We start from the raw sequence: 23686 nt of genomic DNA on the forward strand, positions 1-23686 counted from the left end.
GGGTTTGGAGCACAAGAATGATAGGATATGACTTAGGTTTTACAGGGATCCTGCCTTGCATTCCCTTCTCTAGTGACATTATCCCTGCTCCTGTTGTTCAAATCAGGCCTTTGCAGTCCTCAGCTTCTCTTCATGCCTTCCAGACCTTGTTTACTGCCTGGGCCCTGGCAGTTCTAATTTTTCAGAATCTCACATTTTTTCTTTTTGAGCGTTAACAGAATATATTAATGATAAAAAGAGAGTTCTGTTTTGGAATAGGTTGCGTGTGTGCTAAGTCGCTTCAGTTGTGTCTGACTGTCTGCGAACCTGTGGACTGTAGTCCACCAGGCTCTTCTGTCCATGGGATTTCCCAGGCAAGAATACTGGAGTGGGTTGCCATTTCCTACTCCAGGGGATCTTTCCGACCCAGATATCAAACTCTCATCTCCTGCATTGTCAGGTGGATTCCTGACTACTAGTGCCACCTGGGAAGCCCTAGTAGTAGGTTAGATTGATTTTATAAACAGAAAACTCTCAGTAAAGAACACAGTAAATTAGCATTTGTCTCCCAGATGTTTTCTTCTCTTCCAGTCTCACCGACTCTGTGTGAATTCAGGTCCTCATTTGTCATCTTCCACCTGCACAGTTTTAAGAGTTTCCTAGTTGGTACGTTCCTTTGCTTGCCCCAACTCCATCAGAACTGCGTTCCGATAAATATGGCCGGCAGATTCTTCACCACTGCACCACCGGGGAAGCCCTGAGGAAGTTGAATTTTTAAGTATATTTTGAACCTGTTTTGTGTACCTTATTGTTTGTGTGTTAAGTCGCTCAGTCGTGTCTGACTCTTTGCGACTCCATGGACTGTACCACTGGGTCTCCTACATTGCAGGCAGATTCTTTACCAACTGAGCCACCAGGGAAGCCCCCAAATATGGCAGACTTGTCATTCCTTGCTTTGTAAATTTGGTTGGGTCTCTCTTGCCTCTGAGGTCAAGTCCAAACTCCTCTGCATATGCTGTGGTCCCAAATTACCTCTGCTGGTCTAGTCTCCACTGCTTTGCCTGATGTTGTGACCAGCCTCCAGCTCCGGTCAGACAGTTTCTCACTAGTCTTGGCTCTGCCGTGCCCTGCCATCCTTTCATGCTCTTATGTCTCTTGTCCCCTGGGTCTAGAGTACCCTCAGCCCCTTTTCTATCTGGTGAGCATCTACTCATCCTTAAAGTTTTCCTTACTTAAGTACAGTCTCTTCTGTGTTGATACCAGGAAGTCCCACTTGTGTTATTTTCAATATCAGAACGCTTCTCACTACCGCTGCCACGTACATCGTGGCAAAAGCTGCCTCCGTTTCCCTCTCTTGAGTGGTTGCAGCGGTTTCCTAATTTCTTTTGCCTCCATGTCCAGTTTGTTTTAACACAGCATCAGTAGTAGTTTTCTTCTTAAAGCATAAATCAACTCATGCTTCCTCGGTGGTCCAGTGGTTTGCCTTCCAATTCAGGGGGTGCGGGTTCGAGCCCTGGTCAGGGAGGTGGGTTTCCACATGCCTTGGGACCAGAAAACCAGAAGATAAAACAGAAGCAATGTTGTAGCAAACTCAATAAAGACTTAGAAATAGTCCACATCAAAAATAAATAAATAGAGCAGCTCATTAGATTTTCTTGCTCAAAGCCCTTCATGGCTTCCCATCTTTTCAGAGTAAAAGCCTAAGTCCTGATGGTTACTTACGGAGCATGGCAAAACCTGTCTCTGACTTCCCTCCCCTCATTTCCTGCTTGTCCTGGCCCCTCCCCTCCCACTCTGGCATTCTAGCTCTTCCTGGAATAAACCGAGCACACTCTTGCCCCAAGGCCTTTGCACTTAACGTTCCTCAGCCTGGAACTCTCTTTGCCCCCAGGTGTCTGCAGGGCTTGTGTGCTCATTTCTTGCCTTCCTTGGCTCAGATGTCACCTCATCAGAAGCCTCCTCTGCCCATCCTGTGTAAAATTCAGCCCTGACACTCCTATCCTACTTACTTGGGTTTGTTTTTCTCCATAGCACGTATCACATTCTAAAATGCATGAATACACCATAATACAGCAATACACAATCTAAACTATAAAATAAATGTATTTTACTAAATAAACAAGTAATTAATGAATAAATAAAATACTCTCTATATACATATGCATAATGAACTATATGGTGCTTCTCTGGTGGCTTAGTGGTAAAGAATCTGCCTGAAATGCAGGAGACGTGGGTTCAATCCGTGGGTCAGAGAGATCCCCTGGAGAAGGAAAGGGCAACCCACTCCAGTATTCTTGCCTGGGAAATCCCATGGACAGAGGAGCCTGGTGGGCTACAGTCCGTGGGGTTGCAAAGAATCAGACACAACTTAGCAGCTAGACAACAACAGTGAAGTGTATATAGTTTATATTCATAGTGTATAAATATATACTAAATATAGTATGTGTGTGTATATATATATACACACACATATATGGGCTTCCCTGGTTGCTCAGATGGTAAAGAATCCATCTTCCATGTGGGTGGCAGTTCCATCCCTGGGTTGGGAAGATCCCCTGGAGGAGGGCATGGCAACCCACTCCAGTATCCTTGCCTGGAGAATCCCATGGACAGAGGAGCCCGGCGGGCTACAGTCCAGGGGGTCACAGGAGTCAGACATGACTGAGCACATGCGCACCACAAAGAACAATTTTGTTTGTGGAAGGATTTTCCAGACTCCATTCCTAATCATTTATTCCCTGCTCCCAGAGTAGTATATTCATACTTCTGTTGTGAAAAGTCTGAGATCTCTAACTCTTGGTTCTTATTTCTATTTCTACTGTTAAACTATGAGATGCTATAAAATGGGACCTAACTTGTTTTTATCATTATATTTATGGCACTTTATGCAGTGTTTGGTACAAATAAATATTCAGTAAATTTTAAATAAATTCAAAATGAACTACTGAATGAATGAGTGAACCGACATGTTATCTCAGTTTGTAGTGTACTTTGTAGCGTGTTCACAAGACTCTTTGTGGGAACTGTTGCAAGGCTTAGGCAGTGCCTTGGGAAGATCGCCCGCCTCCTTTGGGAGACAGCTCAGCATCTTGCAGCCGGGGGGCTGGACCAAATAAGTGTCTAGCCCATTTGTCCTGGGATGGCTGCCAAGTCATACGTAATTTACAGTGAAAATCTTGTAGAAAATATTGTGATTGATATAGTGTGAATTTCTATAGAGTGCAAAATAAAGTGTTAACTGGCAAAATTTATTAACAGCCAGATTAGAAATATACTCCCATGAAATCAGAGTGTCCTGGCACTTAAATGAAGTCCATTTCCCAGATCACTTGAAGGTTTTAAATTTTATTTCACTCTAGGAAAGGTTGAGTTCCATTGGTCTTCGTTTAGGAGAGCCTCCTGTGAACTGGTACCTTATTCAATACCATGTCTTGACTTCAGCATATGATGAAATTCTTTCAGAACCATCCCTTGATGTAAGAGGAAGGAGAATTTTTATATAATGGTTTAAAATAGGTAGAAAATAAAGCTTATGCTCCAGAGAAGCTAACATTCCATGTCTTTTAGCCCTTGATAAAGGTCTGGCATGTTGGCAGCTTATATCTAAAATACCTTTCCAGTTTACAAAACAGAAATAGACTGACAGACACAGAAAACAAACGCCATAAGGGGAGGGATAAATTAGGAATTACACTACTATAATAAAAGAGATAAACAGCAAGGACACAGTGCATAGCTCAGGGAACTGTATTCAATATCTTATGATAGCCTATATTGGAAAATAATCTGAAAAATAATACATATAACATATATATATATAAAACTGAATCACTTTGCTATATACTTGAAACTAACACAATATTGTAAATCAACTGTACTTCAATTAGAAAAATACCTTTCCAAATACTTACTAAACTCTTAATATATATTCATCATTTATGTCATAGAATCTTTTATAGATCTTAAGGAATGTATTATGTGACCAGATAACTGCTAATATTATAATTACATAACCGTACACTCCCTGGAAAAACTTTAATGGCATTAAATAACAACCAAAAATTCTAACGTATTTGAAAATCTGCCAACAGGTGTTCCAAATTATTGTGTGATATCTGATGTTCTACTTGTACCTGTCCAAAATGGAAAGTGGACTTATTTGTTTGATGGAGTGAATTAATATTAAATTATTTAATGTTCAGTTCTTTTCTAAAATTCATCTCGTGTTCATTTCTTGAATTACAATATTTAATGTGCATTTCTTTACCCATTGTTGTCTTTAAAGAAAAATTTAACAAGCGCTTCATGGCACTTTTATGTGTCAAGCACTCATCTAATTATGTCATAAATAATAAGAGAGGATATTTAAATTTAGGTTTGGAGAAGTTTTCTCCTGCATTTTTGCAGATTATGACAAAATTAGTTAGTTATTGTTATTTGTATTCCTTGTGGTAAAATCAAAATTTCCTAGAGCATTGAGCAACATGCCAAGTCAGATTTAGACAGTACCAGAAGATATCTTGCGGAGAAGGCAATGGCACCCCACTCCAGTGCTCTTACCTAGAGAATCCCAGGGACAGCGGAGCCTGGTGGGCTGCTGTCTGTGGCGTCGCACAGAGTCAGACATGACTGAAGTGACTTAGCGGCAGCAGCAGCAGAAGATATCTTGAAATATTTTGAAAATTTAGAGTCATCAAAAAGAACCTCCTGGCACATGCAAGAGATGTTGTATTATTCGAAATTAAGAATTAGCTATTTGAAATTAAGAATTTTCAAATGTAACATCTTTTCTGATTTAAGAAGTGTTCTGCATTTATTTTTGAAAATTTGAAAATTATACAGATGTCTAAAGAAAAAAATTAAACTTACATCCAAGTGCATTACCCAGAGAGAACTACCAGAAAATTTTGGCTCTGTTTTTTTCCAAATCTTCTTTTCTTATTTTCACATATACCATTTTTCTTTGTATGAAACTATGACCCTATTGTCTAAATATCTTGTTACTAATTTCTCATACAGCATTAGTTCTAAAACATATTCTAAAAAATCCTTCTAAAATGTGTTACTTACAGAGGAGCCTGATGGGCCTGATGGGGTTGCAAAGTGGGATACGACTTAGCAACTGAACAACAACAGCAGCAATTCTGAAATAGGCTGGAAAGAGAAGCAGACTTGCATTCAGATAACACTGTAAATTTGATAATAGGCAGATGAGTGAGTGTCAGGGGGCATTGCAGAGATGAAGGAGGGGCAGTTCAATGAAAATCTGAAATGAATCACTAGTTCAGAATGTGTGCCGATCCTTAGAGCTGATTGCCAAACGGTTCTCCACCCCTTCCCCATCACCCGACTCTGCAGAATTACACTTCCGGGTCCTCTCATCCTGTATGAAACATGTGACTGTCTCTGTCCAGTGATAGAAGGCGGCCGTCACTTCTAGCCTGGAGTGTTTCACTGGCAGTGCCAGACCCTGCCAAACCCTCTTTTCCCTTTCAGCATAACCACTTGGTGGCTGCTTGGATCCCTGAGTTACTGCTTTACTGGACAGTAATTCTCTGCCAGCCCGCAAACAATATGTAAAATGATCAATATCACTGGGTGAAGCCACTAAGATTTGAGGGCTTTCTGTCACTCCAGCGTTATCTACGCTATTCTGCCTGATCAGGAAGGCAAGGCATAGTAGAAGGGATGCAGTAAGTTTGAGGAAGCACAGAGGAGGGAGATGAATCACTCAAATCTAAATGTGGGGCAGTGACTAGGAAAGCATGGTAGGACTACCCTGCTTTGCAGAGAGCCTGTGTTAGATCTGATTGCAGAGTGACAGGCAACAGGTTAGGTGGCATCGCTGTGCACTACCACGGAGACTGCCAGGATCCATTTAGGAGTTCTGGCTTCTATACCTCGTTTATCCCAGTAGAACAGCAGGCACAGAGACATACTTTCTGTTTACACAGCCCATGAGGAGTGCAGCATAATCCAATAAACAAGAGACAGAACATTCTGGAGCCATGAGCAGTAACCCTAATTTTATTGCTAAACTGGCTACTCTCAGAGCAAGGTCCCTGAGGCCTCAGTATACTGAAAGCACAGTTAGCTAGCAGCAGTGATTAAAAGGAAGTTTCTCCGTACTTTCTTAACAATTCCAGTGTTCTTTAAATAATCCTTAGTATAAAACATTAAAGGAAAGGAAGATTGTTCCCAGGAACTTGGTTTTGAAACACACTCCCTCTGGGACTGAGAGAGGAAGAAGCCTGGAAATAATACACACACGCATACACTCTCGCTGCTATTGTTCAATGCAGACTGGGCCTAGAGACTAATGAAGTTATATTTAACACAGGGGAATTATAACTCTAAAGACCTGGGAAATTCACATAACCATATGAGGATCACATATAAATACCTTAACATTAAAAACAACACTAAAAATATAACAATAATAATGACATGGGAAAGTATTAAAAAAGTTTTTTTTTTCACTGGTAACTCTTGTTCCTCTTGCCTTGGATCACACGAGCTTCTTTTTCTTTGGCCTCAAGAGCCCAGGACTTCAGTACTTCCCCTTCAAGGCATTCTCTTTCCCCCAACTTTGTACCTGGCAGATCCTTCTCATCCTCCAGGTCCCTTACTCAAATAAACCCTCCCTGAATGTCCATCCTCCATTAGATATCCCCCTGCTCAAGTGCTCAGCGACTTTGCTCCTGTAGTCAGTCACCCTGTCTTCTGTACCATCTTCTTCTTCCCCTGTCGTTCCCATGAGCACGCTGACAGACTCTAGCGTACCCTTTTCTCTTCCATTGTCAAAAGTCATCCCGTGGTCTAGCATTCCCCTGCATCAAGTCTGTTTTTCTCTTCCCTACCATAGCAAAACCATGCCAACAGACAAATGCCATCTCTGCCACCTCCTCTTTCATCCCCAGCTGACCCCCATCAGGCTCTTGTCCCCCTCACTCTGTTGAAATGACCCTGGTCATTGTCATCAGTGATTTTCATGCTTTTCAGTCTAGTGGATAATTTTTTCCCCATGTCACTTGGTCTCTTAGGGGAAGCTGACATAGTTGACGTGTCCATCTTTCTTGAAATGCTCCTCTCTTCTTGGCTTTTGCATTCATACACTCTCCTGGTTTTCCACCTCAAAGTTCTCCTTTGCTGAGTCTTTGTGACTCAGGAAGTGGCTTCGGGTTTCCTTCTGGGTTTGTGCTGTTCCCCTAGGAGACCTCAGTCATTCCCATTCTTTAAAAATCAACTGTGTGGCGTGCTGACGACTCCCACCTTAAGTTCCCTGGCCACACTCTCCTCTGAGATCCTGATGTATGTCTGCAGTTGCCTCCTTATTTCCACCTGAAGATTTTGTTGCCATCATCTTGGCTATAGCTTCAGAGTAAAGCTCCTCATTCCCTCCTGTCCTTCTACCTGTTTTGCTTTACCTCAGTCTTTCTTATTTAAAAAGAAATAGTAAATTGGGACTTCCCTGGTGGTCCAGTGGCTAAGACTCCTCGCTTCCAGTGCAGGGAGCCCAGGCTCAGCCCCTGGTCAGGGAACTAGATCCCACGTGCCGCAACTAAGAATTCACATGCCACAACTGAAGATCTCGACCTGGTGCAGCTATATAAATATTTGAAACAGCAAACAAATAAAAAACCCAGAAAATTGTTCAGTTATTAAGTCCAGAGTCTGGAAAAGTCATCTGCCACTTTTTTCCCTTCTTAATTCCTCACAGCTAATTCATAGTGTTTCCATTTGATCTGCCTACAAAATACATATTTTACCTGTTCATTTATCTCCGTCTCTAATCCAGACCCATTATCATTTTTCTCCTGGATGGTTGTAATAGCAGCAGAGTTTTCCACTTTGACATTTGCCTCTTTCCAATCCATGCCCACTATTTTAATTAAGAGTGATTTTTATGAAATGTAAATCAACCATATAACACAGGGAGCGCTGCCTGGTGCTCTCTGGTGACCTAGATTGATGGGATGAGGGCTTGGTGGGAGGGAGATCCAAGAGGGAGAGGATATACGTATGTATATAGCTGCTTCACTTTGTTATACAGCAGAAACGAACACAACATTGTAAAGCAACTTTACCCCAAATTAAAAAAAAAAACAAACACAACATAAATCAAATTGTTCTTTGCCCTTTGACGTCCTCCAACGCACTCAAGAGTGATATCTAGAGTCCTTACTTTGCCTTCCCAGGCTCTGTGTGATCCAGCTGTGCCTTCCTCTTCATCTTTAGTGCAAGTCACTCTGCCTTGGGCTCTTTTGCTTTGGTAAAACAGGTCTTATTTTTGTCTCTATAACAGGCTGGTCTCCATCCTCAGTGTCTTTGTAGGTTTCGGTCCCTCTTCATGGAAGGTCTTTCTCTAGTTCATCTCACGGCCTGTACCTTCTTTTCCTAAAGAGCTCAGTCTATAGGCTGGCTCCAAGAATGTCTTTCCTTCTCCAATGACAGATTTTCCACTCATTTGTTTCTGTCCAAGTACTTAAGACAACTTGGAATCGTTCTTCATTTGTATGATTTGGTATAATAAAAAGCTCTGTGAGGCCAGGAACCTTATTTCTGTGTAGTGTGTGGTATATGCTCTACAGACATACATTGATTGAAAAAAATGTATGGAAAAATAAATGGTCTTGCCCTGTTGAGCATATAAATGATTACTGAATGAAGATGTAGAAGAAAACTGTCAAAAATGGTAGGCAGTACAATACTGAAAAGGCACCGGTCAGATGACACTTTCTGGGGGTAATGTGAGATCCTGGGCTTTGGTTTGAAAAAAACTCAATTTCACTGTGTAGAATCAGGGAGCTGATTGGCTGAAAAGTGAATGAAGTCCTAAACTGCATCAATAAATCCCTGTGTTTCCATGTTATGGGAGGACATTATCTTATAGTGCTCTCCTCTGGTGAAACCAGTAGAATTATTACATCTTTCTAAATTGCAGTGGGATGTCTCATCCATTCATTCAGCCAGTATTTACTGAGTACATCCTGGGTACTCATATTATAGTTGGAAGCAAAACTATCATGGCTTTTGTGTTCATGGGACTCAGTGTCTGACTCACAAAGAAAAGTTATTTCTCTTTCAGTGAAAGCATTGAAGCAGAAGCCAGTTTTTCATTTATTGAGAGGCTGTGCAATCTTGTGGTTAAGAGCTCATGCTTCTGGAGCTTGACTCTGAAGCCTGCAGGTTTTAAATTCCAGCTCTCCTATTATCAGTCCTTGTGACTTTGGGCGAGTTTTTATTTATTTTATTTATTATTTTTTAATTTTGCTGTGCCATGTGCCATGTGGGATCTTAGTTCCCTGAGCAGGGATTGAACCCATGACCCCTGCATTGGAAGTGTGGAATCTTAACCACTGGACCACCAGAGAAGTCCCCAAGTTTTTGGAATGTCTCTCTGCCTCAGTATTCTCATCTATGACCTGGAGATAATATTAATAATAGTACCTCCACATAAAGTTGTAAGAAGTAAATGAGTTGGTATGTATAAATCATTTTGAATAGTACACAACACTTGGTAAGCCCTTAAAAAAACAGGTGTTAAGCAGCAATTAATCAGGTTGTGTTGTTTTGGAAGGCCAAAGCTGGAAGACAGGTTGAGGGTGGGGAGAAATGGTCACAGAGGGAGCTTGGAAGACCAAAGACCAAATCATTATTATCCTTTTATTTATGTTGTTGCTGTTCAGTCGCTCAGTCTTGTCTGACTCTTTGCAACCCCGTGGACTGCAGCACGCCAGGCTTCCCTGTCCTTCACTGTCTCCTGGAGTTTTCTCAAACTCATAAACTTTTGTTTATAATTGTCTGTAATGGAGCTTGGACCTAAAACTCTTTGGTGGAGAGTTGATGACTTAGTTTTCTATTTTAGGCTAGAGAGATATGTGTTTAGAAATACCCCTGACAGTCTTTTTTATTCTCCTGAGGCTTATGAAGAAACACACTTTTGAAATAATAAAATTATAGCTCTCCATAAACACATATTTTTGCTTTGCTTTTGTTCTAGTGGCAACTGAAATATCCTAAACTAATTCTCCGAGAAGCTGCCAGCGTGCCTGAGTTGCTCCATAAAGAGGTTCAACAAGCCTTTCTCACGCTGCACAAGCACGGCTGTTTATTTCGGGATCTGGTGAGGATCCAGGGCAAAGACTTGCTCACTCCAGTCTCTCGCATCCTCATCGGTAACCCCGGCTGCACCTACAAGTACCTGAACACCAGGCTCTTCACGGTACCCTGGCCCGTGAAAGGCTCTGATGCAAAGTACAATGAGGCCGAAATAGCTGCCGCCTGTCAAACGTTCCTCAAGCTCAACAGCTACCTGCAGGTAGAGACCATCCAGGCTTTGGAAGAGCTTGCTGCCAAGGAGAAAGCCAACATCGATGCCGTGCCAGTGTGCATAGGTCCAGATTTCCCCAGGGTTGGCATGGGGTCCTCCTTTGACGGGCACGATGAGATTGACATGAAGAACCGAGCAGCGTACAACGTCACTTTGTTGAATTTCATGGATCCCCAGAAGATGCCATACCTGAAAGAGGAACCGTATTTTGGCATGGGGAAAATGGCCGTGAGCTGGCATCATGATGAAAATCTGGTGGACAGGTCAGCGGTGGCAGTGTACAGTTATAGCTGTGAAGGTACAGTCTGCTCTATGAAGAAGCAGCCCCGAACATAACATGACCAGAGTCGCGCAGGCTCTGGAGATATGATTGGATATGCGTGCGTGTGTTTGTGTGTGTGTGTGTGTACGTAGATATGTGTCCTTCTAAGGTTTGCTGCGCCCATATATCTACAGAAAATGCTTCTTTCTCATCCATTTGTGCTATTTGGCTCATTGTTATCCTGTGCTCAGAATATTTTCCCTCGTAAGCGCTGCTTGTCATTGTCTTTCCCAAGCCCTGGAGAGCCGCATCTTGGTTTCACACACCCAGCTGCCTTTTTCTAAAGCTCAGAGTAGATTGTACAGTTGTTATAATTGACTTGCTGATAAAGGGCCGGGAAAACAAAAATCTGTCAAATCCTTCCAGGTTCCCACAGGTGTACATTTCCAGTCTTGCCAAAACGTTTTATTACAATTGACATTGCTGTCTTGAAGGGAGTGATTTGTCAACTGTGGACTTGTTCTTGGCTTCCTCCGGTTTTGACTACTGTCCTTCCTCATCAGAAACAGCTGAGGTGGGTTTTATAAGCTGACAGACCTCTATTTTCAGGAGTATCTCTAGCCCGCCCCCCTCGCCCCCCCATCAGTTCTGCAGTTTTAGACCTGAGAGGGTTTCTGTGGACAGCCTGTTCTTGCAGTTTCTGAAACCTGGTGCCCTTGGAGCAAAGATCACAGGCTACCTTTTCTGTGGTCTGCACACATTTTCCTTCTCTGATTGTTCAGGTTCTGTGTTTTGAAGGTCCCCAGTGTTTTTCAGAACAGGATTATAAAAAAGGTAGGTGGACAAATCAAGGACAGAGTGACCTTTTCTGACTTCTTTGCCTGATCATTTGGCAAAGGAATATAAGATGTAGTGTTAGCTCTTTTGGTGATGGAGAGGGAGGCCTGGCATGCTGCAGTCCATGGGGTTGCAAAGAGTCGGACACAACTGGGTGACCGAAGAACAGCCATTAGCTCTTTTGCCAGTTTCTCTCTTCTTGTTCACTGAAAAATGCTTGGAAAACCAGAGTTCTAGATATACCATCGGGAATCAACTGGAACTTTTAAGGGCCATTGTTTCCTGAAAGCTTGTTTTTTAATTGGATTTTGTTGTTATTTGACTCTTATTTACTAAGACAACTGTTTTAGAAAAGGGATTTTCAAAAAGAAACTGTCCTTGCTTGCTCTCTATCTTACCATTTCCCAGTCTCAAAAATTTCCTCTGGATAGCTAAAATGTTTTCCACCTTTACCTTTGGTCTTTGGCCAGGATCAAGGAACTAGTTTAGCAGTTAGAAAGTTTACTAGTTTCACTGGCATCTCAAATAATGATGCTGACCTAGGAAAATTGCTTGCAGGAGATTTGATGCTTTCCTAATGGAAAGAACCGCGAACCTCTGATCTTTAATAAGGTCTTGCCAGGGATTTAAGAACTATCACATCCAAGAACTCTGATGTTAACGAACAATGGAGTTTGCTAGTTTCTTTCTTAAGGAGGCAACTCTCTGAAACCGAGGCAGTGGTATGTGATAGCTCAAACAGCTACAAAGATGTCTTTGTGCTCCTGCATGCTCTCAGCCTTTCTGTTTAATAGTCCTATTGTACTCCCAGAGCGTGGGTGATCAAATAGTTTTTGAAACCTAGAATATCTTGTGGAGAGGAATGAAAATTTTTAATGACTGTTTCTGTGGTTGGGAGTAGTTAAGACTGATAAACTATACAAATAAACCTAAGTACATAAAGCTTCATCCTTGCGCTTATCACCTAGACGAGGGAACTGCAGAATGCAGATCTATAGGGGCAGGGTAATTCCTTTGTGTTCTTAATCCCCAAAGTTCCCAGAACTCGATCTCATAATAGTAGCAATACTGGGAGCCCTCATTTATTGAGCACCTACTGTGTGCCAGGCACTGGTAGAAGCATTTTACATTTATTTACTGATGTTATTTTTGCAACTCTGTGAATGAAGTACTACTGTTATCCTCATTTTACATATGAGGAAACTGAGGTGCAGGAGGATGGTGAACTTTTCCATGGTTATACAGCTATGATCAGCAGAGCTAGGATTTGAACTCAGACCATCTGGCTTCAGAGTCCTAACAGCTAAGGCTAAATGCTTTGTGAGCGGGTATTTCCTACCTCTACAGTATAGCTGGGCTTCCCTGGTGGTTCAGTGGTAAAGAATTTGCCTGCCAATGCAGGAGATGCACGAGACACAGGAAACATGGGTTCGATCCCATGTCTCTGACCCTGGGAAAGCTGAATCCACTGAAGCTTGGACATTTGTTTCCATAATTCTTAAGTCTTTATTTCAAAGTGAGTAGCTTTATACTTCTTAGCTGTCTTTGAGACCAGGAAAAGCTAGGTTATAATTACAGCTAGAAGTTTTAGAGCACTCATAACTTAAAAAAAAATTTTTTTTTCCCCTTAGCCTCACAGCATCCCTGTCTAAGGTCTCAAAGCTCATTTGATCTTGTTTATTTCAGCGTGTCATGCCATATCTGTGTTTGTTGTTTCTGAAGTCACTTCCACTGCTCAGTAAAACTTGTTTGATCTTATAAGTCACATTTTTTTAACCCCCATGCAATTATTTATTCAATTAACAGTACGCATCTACTGTTTGCCAAGCACTCTTCTAGATACTGAGAATATGACAGTGAACAAAAATTGTTGCCCTCGTGGAGCTATGTTTTAGCAAGGAGAGACAGGAAAGAAACAAATAAGCTTATATATATTGCAAAGGTAAGGCACAGGCTTACAGTTTTAAATAGGAAAGTTAGCCTTCCTTCAGTTGGGTAACCTTGGAGCAAAGATTGGGAGGAGCATATGAATGAATTGTGAAGACTCAGAGATGGGACATGACTTTGGGATGTTTCAGAAGCAACAAGTATGGATGGAAGAGAGGCAGAGAAGAGGTGAAGTAATAGAGGTGAAGACAGACTGGAAGACTAGGGGTCAGAAGACTAGGTGGCAGAAGATAGGACCTTCTAACACTGCTACAGTATGTGCTAAGTTGCTCTGTTGCATCCAACTCTTCGTGAGTCCATGGACTGTAGCCCTCCAGGCTCCTCTGTCCATGGGATTCTCCAGGCAAGAATACTGGAGTGAGTGGCCATGCCCTCCTCCAGGGGATCTTCCCAACCCAGGGATAAAACCTGGGTCTCTTACATCTCCTGAACTGGCAGGCTGTTCTTTACCACTAACACCACCTGGGAACAGGAGGCCCCCCCATCGACAGGGGATGCCTTCCAAGACCCTCTGGTTTCCTGAAACCATGGACAGTACTGAACCCTATGTAGATTGTGTTTTCTCCTATACATCCATACCTATGATGAAGCTGAGTTGATAAATTAGGCACAGTAAGAGATTAACAACTATAACTAATAATAAAATATAACAGTTATACCATAATAAGAGTTCTGGTTTCTCTCTTAAAGTATCATATTGTACAGATTTCGTACCTTGCCTATCTTAACTAACCGCTTATCACTCACTGTCACCGTAACATTTGGAGTTTGAGGTGCAACAGCAAAACTAGCTTAAATTTCTTTTTCCTTCTTCACGACTTCACAGGTAGAAGATTTGTTCTTACCATAGATGTTAGAAACATTGGCATACAGCTCTTTTTCTTTCCATACTAAGTTGAGAACGTTCACCTTTTCACTTAAAGGAAGCACTTTACAACTTCTCTGTGGCCTATTGGGATTGCCAGCATCACTGTTCTTATGCTTTGGGATCATTGCTAAGTATAGTAAGGGAATGCAAGTGCTGGATCCAGTAATGCAAGCTGACTGGAATGCAGGCACTGTAATACCATGACAATTGACCTGATAACCAGAGGGCTACTAACCACCCCTGGACAAAGGGGTGAGTTACTTTCCAGGCAGGACAGAGCAGGATATCATCATGCTGCTCAGAACGGCATGCAACTTAAAAACTTAGGAACTGTTTATCCCTGTAACTTTCCATTTAATATTTTCAAGATTGCTGTTGACTGTGGGTAACTGAAACCACAGAAAGCGAAACAGCAGATAAGGAGAGGCTATTGTATTAATAATAACAATCCTGGGCTTGTCCTTGGAGCGGGATGGGGAGCCATTGCAGCAGGGGTAGAAGGGAGGCAGGACTGGAAGCAGGGGAGCTGCAATAGGCCATTGGGTAGTCCAGACTAGAGACGGTGGATCAGGTTAGAAGAGGCAGAGGTGATGAGACACAGTTCTATCGAGTCCCATATCTTTTCACCAGAAAAGATGGCAGTGCCTGTCAGAGGAGAAGCCCAGCAGCAGCATCTCCCAATTGTCCAGAGAGGGCTAGGGATTTCCCTGGTGGTCCAGTGGCTAAGACTCAGTGCTCTCAATGCAGGGGCGGTAGATTTGACCCCTGGCCAGGGAACTAAATCCCACATGCCACAACTAAAGATCCTACATACTGCAACAAAGATGGGAGATCCCAAGTACTGCAATTAAGACAGTGCTAATTTGTTTCAGTCATGTCTGACTCTTTGCAACCCCATGAACTGCAGCCCTCCAGGCTCCTCTGTCCATGGGATTCTCCAGGAAAGAATACTGGAGTGGGTTGCCTCCAGGGGATGTTTCCAACCCAAGGATGGAACCCTGGGTTGTCTCTTACATTTCCTGCATTGGCAGGTGAATTCTCTACCATTGGAGCCATCTGGGAAGCAATTAAGACCTGGTTCAGTTCAGTTCAGTTGCTCAGTCATGTCCGACTCTTTGCGACCCCATGAATCGCAGCACACCAGGCCTCCCTGTCCATCACCAACTCCTGACGTTTACCCAAACTCATATCCATAGAGTCGGTGATACCATCCAGCCATCTCATCCTCTGTCGGCCCCTTCTCCTCCTGCCCCCAATCCCTCCCAGCATCATGGTCTTTGCCAATGAGTCAACTCTTCCCATGAGGTGGCCAAAGAATTGGAGTTTCAGCTTCAGCATCAGTCCTTCCGATGAACACCCAGGACTGATCTCTTTTAGGATGGACTGGTTGGATCTTCTTGCAGTCCAAGGGACTCTCAAGAGTCTTCTCCAACACCACAGTTCAAAAGCATCAATTCTTCGGTGCTCAGCTTTCTTCACAGTCCAACTCTCACATCCATACATGACCACAGGAAAAACCATAGCCTTGACTAGACAGACCTTTGTTGGCAAAGTAATGTCTCTGCTTTTCAATATGCTATCTAGGTTGGTCATAACTTGCCTTCAAAGGAGTAAGTGTCTTTCAATTTCATGACTGCAGTCACTGTCTGCAGTGATTTTAGAGCCCCCCAAAATAAAGTCTGACGCTGTTTCCACTATTTCCCCATCTATTTCCCATGAAGTGATGGGACTGGATGCCATGATCTTAGTTTTCTGAATGTTGAGCTTTAAGTCAACTTTTTCACTCTCCTCTTTCACTTTCATCAAGAGGCTTTTTAGTTCCTCTTCACTTTCTGCCATCAGGGTGGTATCATCTGCATATCTGGGGTTATTGATATTTCTCCTGGAAATCTTGATTCCAGCTTGTGCTTCCTCCAGCCCAGGGTTTCTCATGATGTACTCTGCATATAAGTTAAATAAGCAAGGATATACAGCCTTGACGTACTCCTTTTCCTATTTGGAACCAGTCTGTTGTTCCATGTCCAGTTCTAACTGTTGCTTCCTGACCTGCATATAGGTTTCTCAAGAGGCAGGTCAGGTGGTCTGGTATTCCCATCTCTTTCAGAATTTTCCACAGTTTATTGTGATCCACACAGTCGAAGGCTTTGGCATAGTCAATAAAGCAGAAATCGATGTTTTTCTGGAACTCTCTTGCTTTTTTGATGATCCAGCGGATGTTGGCAATTTGATCTCTGGTTCCTCTGTCTTTTCTAAAACCAGCTTGAACATCTGGAAGTTCACGGTTCACGTATTGCTGAAGCCTGGCTTGGAGAATTTTGAGCATTACTTTACTAGCATGTGAGATGAGTGCAATTGTGCGGTAGTTTGAGCATTCTTTGGCATTGCCTTTCTTTGGGATTGGAATGAAAACTGACCTTTTCCAGTCCTGTGGCCACTGCTGAGTTTTCCAGATTTGCTGGCATATTGAGTGTAGCACTTTCACAGCATCATACAGCCAAATAAATAAAATAAATAAGTGTCTTTTAAAAAGATAAAAGGCTAGGACCATAAGAATGGGTGGACTTTCCCCCCTCTCTCCATAGCTTTATTGGAGCATCATTTACATACAATAACTGCACATATTTAAAGTCTGCAATTTATGAAGTAGGATGTGAAGTTTGAGGTGGTTCATTGGCACAGACTAGCCCAGATGTCCCATCTGGGGAGTTCTTATCAACATAATCGACTCTACTTTGTCGGAGTTTCAGATTCCTGAGTCCCATGCTCTTCCTAATTTTTTTCTTTATTTTAGTGAAGCATTAGAGATTAGTATCCTCTAAAGATATCTTAAGAAAGGGCATTTAGAAAGCACATTTTGGAGACCTTGAATGTCTCAATTTATCTTTATTCTGCATTGACATGTGTAGATACTTTACGTAAGGAAATCTTGATGGAAAATAATTTTCCTTCAGAATTTTGGGGACATCATATGTACCAGTGTCTTTTTATCTTCCAGTGTTCATGTTGTGAGCTCTGATTTTTTTTTTTCTTTATCCCTTATTTGATAATGATTTTTTGATTGGGTTTTCCCCTAATATTTTATACATTCACAGTGATTTTTTTTTCATCCATTATACTGGCATTTGATGGGTCCTTTCAATCTGGAAGGAAACTCATGTCCTTCAATGTGGGATATTTTCTCGAATCACTTTGTTAATTATTTCTTCTTCTCCAGCTTTCTTTTCTCTCTAGAATCCATATTTTTTGATACTCAGACTGTTTCCTGTAATTTTGTTACTTATTCTCTTGTTTTTTAATCTTTTTTGTATTTTAATCTTTTTAATCTATTTGTTTTTAATCTTTTTGTATTTTTTAAACTGAGAGTGTAACCCACTCTCAGAAGTTTTCTTACCTTTATCTTTCAACTGGTTACCACTATCTTAACTTCTAAGGCCATATATTAGTTTTATGCATATTTGAATTAGAATTGTAAGCTCTTTGAAGGAATGGTTTGTGTCTTGATCCTTCTTTGTATGTGCATATAATGCAAATCAGTATTTTTTTGCCCCAAATCAGTAGGTATCTTTTGTCCTTGAGTAGTTCATGCTATTTAACTACATTGTGGCCATTGTCCAATAACTGATTTCTGCAGCTGCAACGTCTGTTTAATACTAAGATTCTTTAGATTGCACATAGCAGATGCTTGGCCTAAACAGGTTCATTTAAGACAATATGAAATTGTTTTATTTAATACTAAGACCAGTCTCGCTGGCTTCAGGCACCTTGTTTCAACAGTAATGGTGTGGCCAGCTTCAGACTTCTCCCCCTTCATATTTTGGCTCTTTTTGAGCTGTAGCTTTATTCTCTTGAGGGAGGTAAACTTCTTGTGGCCCCCAAGTGCCTGCCTCCAGCTTTTGTGGCTACTTTCTTTCTTACGGAGGCGATTTGAGAAGGAGAGAAACTGTGCCTTGGACATGGGTAAAGCTTTGCCCTAGGGACTTCCCTGGTGGTCCAGTGGTTAAGAATCCACCTTCCAATGCAGGGGATGTGCCTTCTGTCCCTGGTCAGGGAACTAAGATCCCACGTGCTGGAGGACAATTTAGCCTGTGCACTACAACTAGAGAAGCCTGGATGCTGCAACGAAGACCCAACACAGCCAAAAATGGTTAAAAATGAAACAAAGCAAAACAAAGTAGTTAAATAGAAAGCTTTGCCTGAAGATAGGTGAACAAATAATTATTCTTTTTTTATTAATCCAGGTTGATTGTGGTCTTCTATGCTGTTTACAGTCTTCCCTGGTGGTTCAGTAGTAAAGAACCCACCTGCCAATGCAGGAGACGTGGGTTTGATCCCTGTGTAGGGAAAATCCCCTGGAGAAGGATATGGCAACCCACTCCAGTATTCTTGCCTGGGAAATCCCATGGACAGAGGGGCCTGGCGGGCTACAGCGCATGGGGTCACAAAAGAGTCAGACGTGATTTAGTGACTAAACAACAACAACAATATTGTTTTCAACATCCAGGTTTTCTCTAAGGCTCCAAGACTCTGTACTTTGCTGAGGTTGCCCACAGAATTGCAGCCTTTGTTGTTTGAAGCTCTGGTTCAAGGAAGTTTATTTGAGAAGCATTTCGGCTTCCTCTCCTCATTTTATGTGTGTGTCTGTGTGTGTGTGTGCAGTCACTCAGCTGTGTCCCACTCTTTGTGACTGCATGGACTATAGCCTGCCAGGCTTCTCTGTCCATGGAATTTTTCCAGGCAAGAATACTGAAGTGGGTTGCTACTTCTTCCTCCAGGGGATCTTCCTGACTCAGGGATCAAACCCGCGTCTCCTGCATTGGCATATGGGTTCATTACCACTGAGCCACCAGGGAAGCCTCTCGTTTCATATTTTATTTTAAATAATGTCATGGTCTTAGAGCTTTAGCCAAGAACCCCCAGAGCAATTTTTCTCTCCTCTTCTCACTTTCACTTTATTCCACCATGTCCATGAAACATGATATAATGAGGTTCTCCTATGATGTGAATATTTATATCTTAAAATTTTTTTTTCCCAAATGCTTAATCTGGAAGCTGACAGAGCCAGACATCCTGTTGAAAGGCTTCAGATTTTTTTGGTAAAGAGTTCTCAATATTTCTCATGAAATCCTAGAAAACTTATAATTAATTTCATAATTTATCTGTGTCGGGGGACTACATTTGTCCCTGAATTGCTGCTTTTGAGACATGTTAGAACAGCTTCTTGTCATGGATTTTGAGCTGAGATTGATAAGGGTTTTTTTTTCCTTCAAACTTCTGAATTCTCTATTTCTTCAGACCATGCCTTGCCCAGTGGCTAAGGAGTGTGCTGTGGGTTAGCAGCTGGCTTGACTGATTGTTCCTCACAGCCAATCAAGGAATGCATTTTTAACTGGTAGAGCTCTTCCAGGAAATCTTCTTGGCCAGCCCTTCTTTACAAGGAGCAGAGACCTTCAGGTTGTTATTGTTGTTTAGTTGCTAAGTCGTGTCCAACTCTTTGCCACCCCAGGGACTGCAGCATGCCAGGCTTCCCTGTCCTTCATTTTCTCCCAGAGTTTGCTTAAACTCATATCCATTGAATCAGTGATGCCATCCAACCATCTCATCCTTCGTCATCCCCTTCTCCTCCTGTCCTCAATCATTTGCAGCATCAGGGTCTTTTCCAATGAGTTGGGTCTTCACATCAAGTGGCCAAAGAATACCAAAAGGAGCTTCAGCTTTAGCATCAGTCCTTCCAGTGAATATTCAGGGTTGTTTTCCTTTAGGATTGACTTTTTTGATCTTGCAGTCCAAGGGGTTCTCAAGAGTCTTCTCCAGTACCACAGTTTATAAACATCAATTCTTTAGCAGTCAGCCTTCTTTATGGTCCAACTCTCGCATCCATACATGACTACTGGAAAAAGCATAGCTTTGGCTATATGGATCTTTGTCGGCAAAGTGATGTCTCTGCTTTTTAATACACTGTCTAGGTTTGTCATAGCTTTTCTTTCAAGGAGCAGACATCTTTTAATTTCTTCAGGAATATTTCCCAAGTGTTCTCTGGCTTATGCCATTTGCCATTATTTTGGAAACCTGTCCAGAAAGATTATCCAAAGTCAGCACTTAGAAGCATCTACCTTCCAGAGGGATCATTCTGGGAAACAGATCTGACCTATGGAAAAGTCACCATCAGTGTCTGCCACTGCCCTCAGCATGAGCCTAGCTTGCTTACGTGGTTCACGAAACCGCCATGCCTCTTTGGGCCTTTCCCCACCTCTTCAGCCTTTTCACTTGCAAATCCGTGTCATTTAAGTAACAGTCCTTTGCTGTTTTTGTTGTTCAGTTGCTAAGTCACGTCTGACTCTTGGCAACCCCATGGACTGTAGACCCCCAGACTCCTCTGTCCATGGAATTCTCCAGGCAAGAATACTGGAGTGGTAGCCATTCCCTTCTCCAGGGGATCTTCCTGACCCCAGGATCAAACCTGTGTCTCCTGCTTGGCAGGCGAATTCTTTACCACTAAGCCACCTGGGAAGTCCGTAACACTCTTACCACTAAGAATCATTATGTTTGTAAACATCCACCTGCCATATCCCTTCTAGAGTGTGTCTCCCAGCCTTATACCTTTCCCCTTTCACCTTTTGTGTTTCTCCATTTTGAAAAATGATTCCTGGTCCCAGACACTGGAATGTCATAGATCAGTGCTGGACAGAAAACATCCTTAGACTTTGTCTACCAGCTGAGCCTCTGCAACTTCTGGGTTTCTCCTGCCTCAAGATTTGTGACATGAACAGGATGGGACCTGCTGTGTAAGCCCCTCTAGGTATGGGGTAAGGAAGCAGAGGAAATTGTTGTCTGGGCCAGAGTCTTAGAAACGTTAGCACTTGGCTAAGGCAACACAAGTGTGCGTGCGTGCATGCTCGATTGTGTCTGACTCTTTGTGACCGCATGGACTCTGGCCTGCCAGGCTCCTCTGTCCATGGGATTCTCCAAGCAAGAATACTGGAGTAGGTTGCCATTTCCTTCTCCAGGGAATCTTCTTGACCCAGGGAATGTACCCACGTCTCCTATGTCAGCAGACAGGAGAAGCCCCAGCTAAAGCAATAAGAAATAGGAAATAGAGCTATTTTTTTTAATGTGTGGTGATGAGAAATATATATATATATATATACACACACACACACACACGCATATATATTTGCACATCAGCAAAATTATTGCCATAGAATATTAATGGTATTATGCTTTAAATATGGTAGAAAATTTCAAGTGATATATTTTACTTGATTAGAACTGTCATCTCTTCTTTCATGCTCAGGCTTCTGTATTTGTTGCCTGTGTAACAGTGGTTTGCACACAGCTCTGGGAATGCACACAAAATATTTGATGACATTTATCTTTTATTAAATGGAATTAATTTTTTCTCAAAAACTAGTTAGCTATTTTTTTCTCCTTTATTTCTTAAAGCCTTTTAAAGATGTGACAGAAAAATCTTATAGGTACACATGGAAAAGTAATACTTGATTGCAGCTGAAAATTAATTGGTTAACCTGGGGGTTGGCGTTTAGGACATTTTAAACTTGACGGTTAAATTTCACATTCTTTTGCGTTTTGTCACATCTTTCACTTCTTTAGTCGTTTGGTTAGTGGGAGCTGGGAATGCACTGAACACACCGAGACACGTAAAACCCTTTCAGTGTTGCTGAAGTTCAAAGGCAAGTAGGAGCCAACTGCCTCTGCTTCTTTCCAAAATAACATAGGGAAACAGTAATCAGTTGCAGTTGCTATAAATAATTACAAGTTGATTTTATTGAGAAAGTGAGCAACACTGTATTTATGCAATAAAAAATTTATCAGACATACATCTTCCCTCCTCCCTTCCCAGCCCACGGAGGAAACAAACCTTCAACAAAACATTATTTTAATGAGCACATTTCAAAGGTGCTGGATTTATGGGAGACATCAGGCAACACTGATTGCAATTACTGTCTCTCTTTGTCGTTCAGGACTTTATTGATGCCATATTGAGAAGAGTGTGAGGATGAAAGTTAGAGGGGAAAGTAGTCAACCAGCCTGTTAGCCTGTAAACATCCATACTCGGTGGCATCAAAAACCTCCTTAAAATGGTTGTCTTTGTAGTTTAAAACTCATTTCTTTTTCAAGTTGTTGATTTGACCAGAGATGGATGTACAAAAAAACCTTCTTAAAATGTCTCTATTCTTTTCCTTGGGCTTCCCAGGTGGCTCACTGGTAAAAATATCCACCTGCTAGGCAGGAGATGTGGTTTCAATCCCTGGATCTTGAAGATCCCTCGGAGAAGGAAATGGCAACCCACTCCAGTATTCTTGTCTGGGAAATCCCATGGACAGAGGATCCTGGCAGGCTACTGTCCATGGGATTGCAAAAGAGTTAGACATGGCTTAGAAACTAAACAACAGTTCTTTTTCTTGGGCTACAAGCTACAGCTATTATCATTGGGACCCTCTAGAATAAAGCAGCCTGAAGACTTATAGTATAAAAGATAATAAATACTGATTTTTCTTATTAATATTCTTTTGTTAAATCAATCTGCTTATCAAATAATTGAGTATTATTGCTTTATTATGTTGTATGTTGGTATTGGTCACGTGAATTAGTTGGTATTAGTCACATTACATCATCTTTTTTCTACATTTTTTTTTTAACATTTTGGCCACACTGCGTGGCATGTGGGGTCTTAGCTCCCTGACCAGGGATTGAACCCACACCGTCTGTAGTGGAAGCACGGATCCTAACTGTTGGGCTGCTAGGGAAGTCCTACATCATGATTATTGTATTCAGCCTCAGCTTCCTCACTAATGTGTGCTGTGCACATCTCTATCACATCACAGATACCAAGCCTATAGAGCAGGAGTCGGCAAACACTTTCTGTATAAAGGACCAGATAATAAAGATTTTCAACTCCAGAGGCCTCTGCTCTGTGTCTTAGCTACTCAACCATGTTGTTGTGTGTGAAAGCAGCTGTGGATAGGATGTCAGTGAACGGGCCTGACTATTCTTGTTAAACTTCACAGAAGCAGGTGATGGGACTGATTTGCCTATGGGCTAGAGTGGGGTTCACGGACTTGAATGCCTGTTGGGGGCCAGGCAGGTATCTTAATGGAGTCACGTGGCTGACGGAACTGCCACTTGTGCCTTGTCTGAAAGATGCAGCTACTTCTTACTTATGGCCACTTGTGACCGGCTCAGTGAGACCTGAGTTTGTAATTCACGAGTAGCTGGAGCAACTTCCTGGTGGTCCAGTGGCTAAGACTCTGAGCTCACAATGCATGGGGCCCAGGTTCGATCCCTGCAACTAAGACTGGGCACAGTCACATAAATGAATAAATCTATGTTAAAAAAAAAAAAAAAGAATAAGCTTCAGAGTCAGACAGACCTAAATTGAATTGTGCTTACTAGCAGTGTGAACCTAGACAAGTTATTGTTTTTTTTAAAGAATAACTGGAAA

The 23686-nt window shown here is 42.0% G+C and overlaps 1 protein-coding gene and 1 long non-coding RNA gene across 7 annotated transcripts in view; one reads left to right on the forward strand and one right to left on the reverse strand.

Moving 5' to 3' along the window:
- The window catches only part of FTO (FTO alpha-ketoglutarate dependent dioxygenase), a 423982-nt gene that overhangs the window by 116271 nt on the left and 284025 nt on the right, over positions 1-23686 (forward strand). For all 6 annotated transcript variants that reach the window (XM_059876983.1, XM_010814570.4, XM_059876984.1 and 3 more), the window contains one exon: positions 9983-10610. In XM_059876983.1, the coding sequence (XP_059732966.1) occupies positions 9983-10610 (628 nt within the window). The remainder of the gene's footprint in view (positions 1-9982; positions 10611-23686) is intronic.
- On the reverse strand, positions 3266-5599 carry LOC112442286 (uncharacterized). The gene is made up of 3 exons (XR_009491313.1): positions 5050-5599; positions 4540-4644; positions 3266-3449 (listed from the first exon to the last, which is right to left on the reverse strand). It is a non-coding gene; the product is annotated as an uncharacterized lncRNA (long non-coding RNA).

The sequence above is a fragment of the Bos taurus genome, chromosome 18, assembly GCF_002263795.3.
Source record: "Bos taurus isolate L1 Dominette 01449 registration number 42190680 breed Hereford chromosome 18, ARS-UCD2.0, whole genome shotgun sequence".
Lineage (NCBI taxonomy): Eukaryota > Metazoa > Chordata > Mammalia > Artiodactyla > Bovidae > Bos > Bos taurus.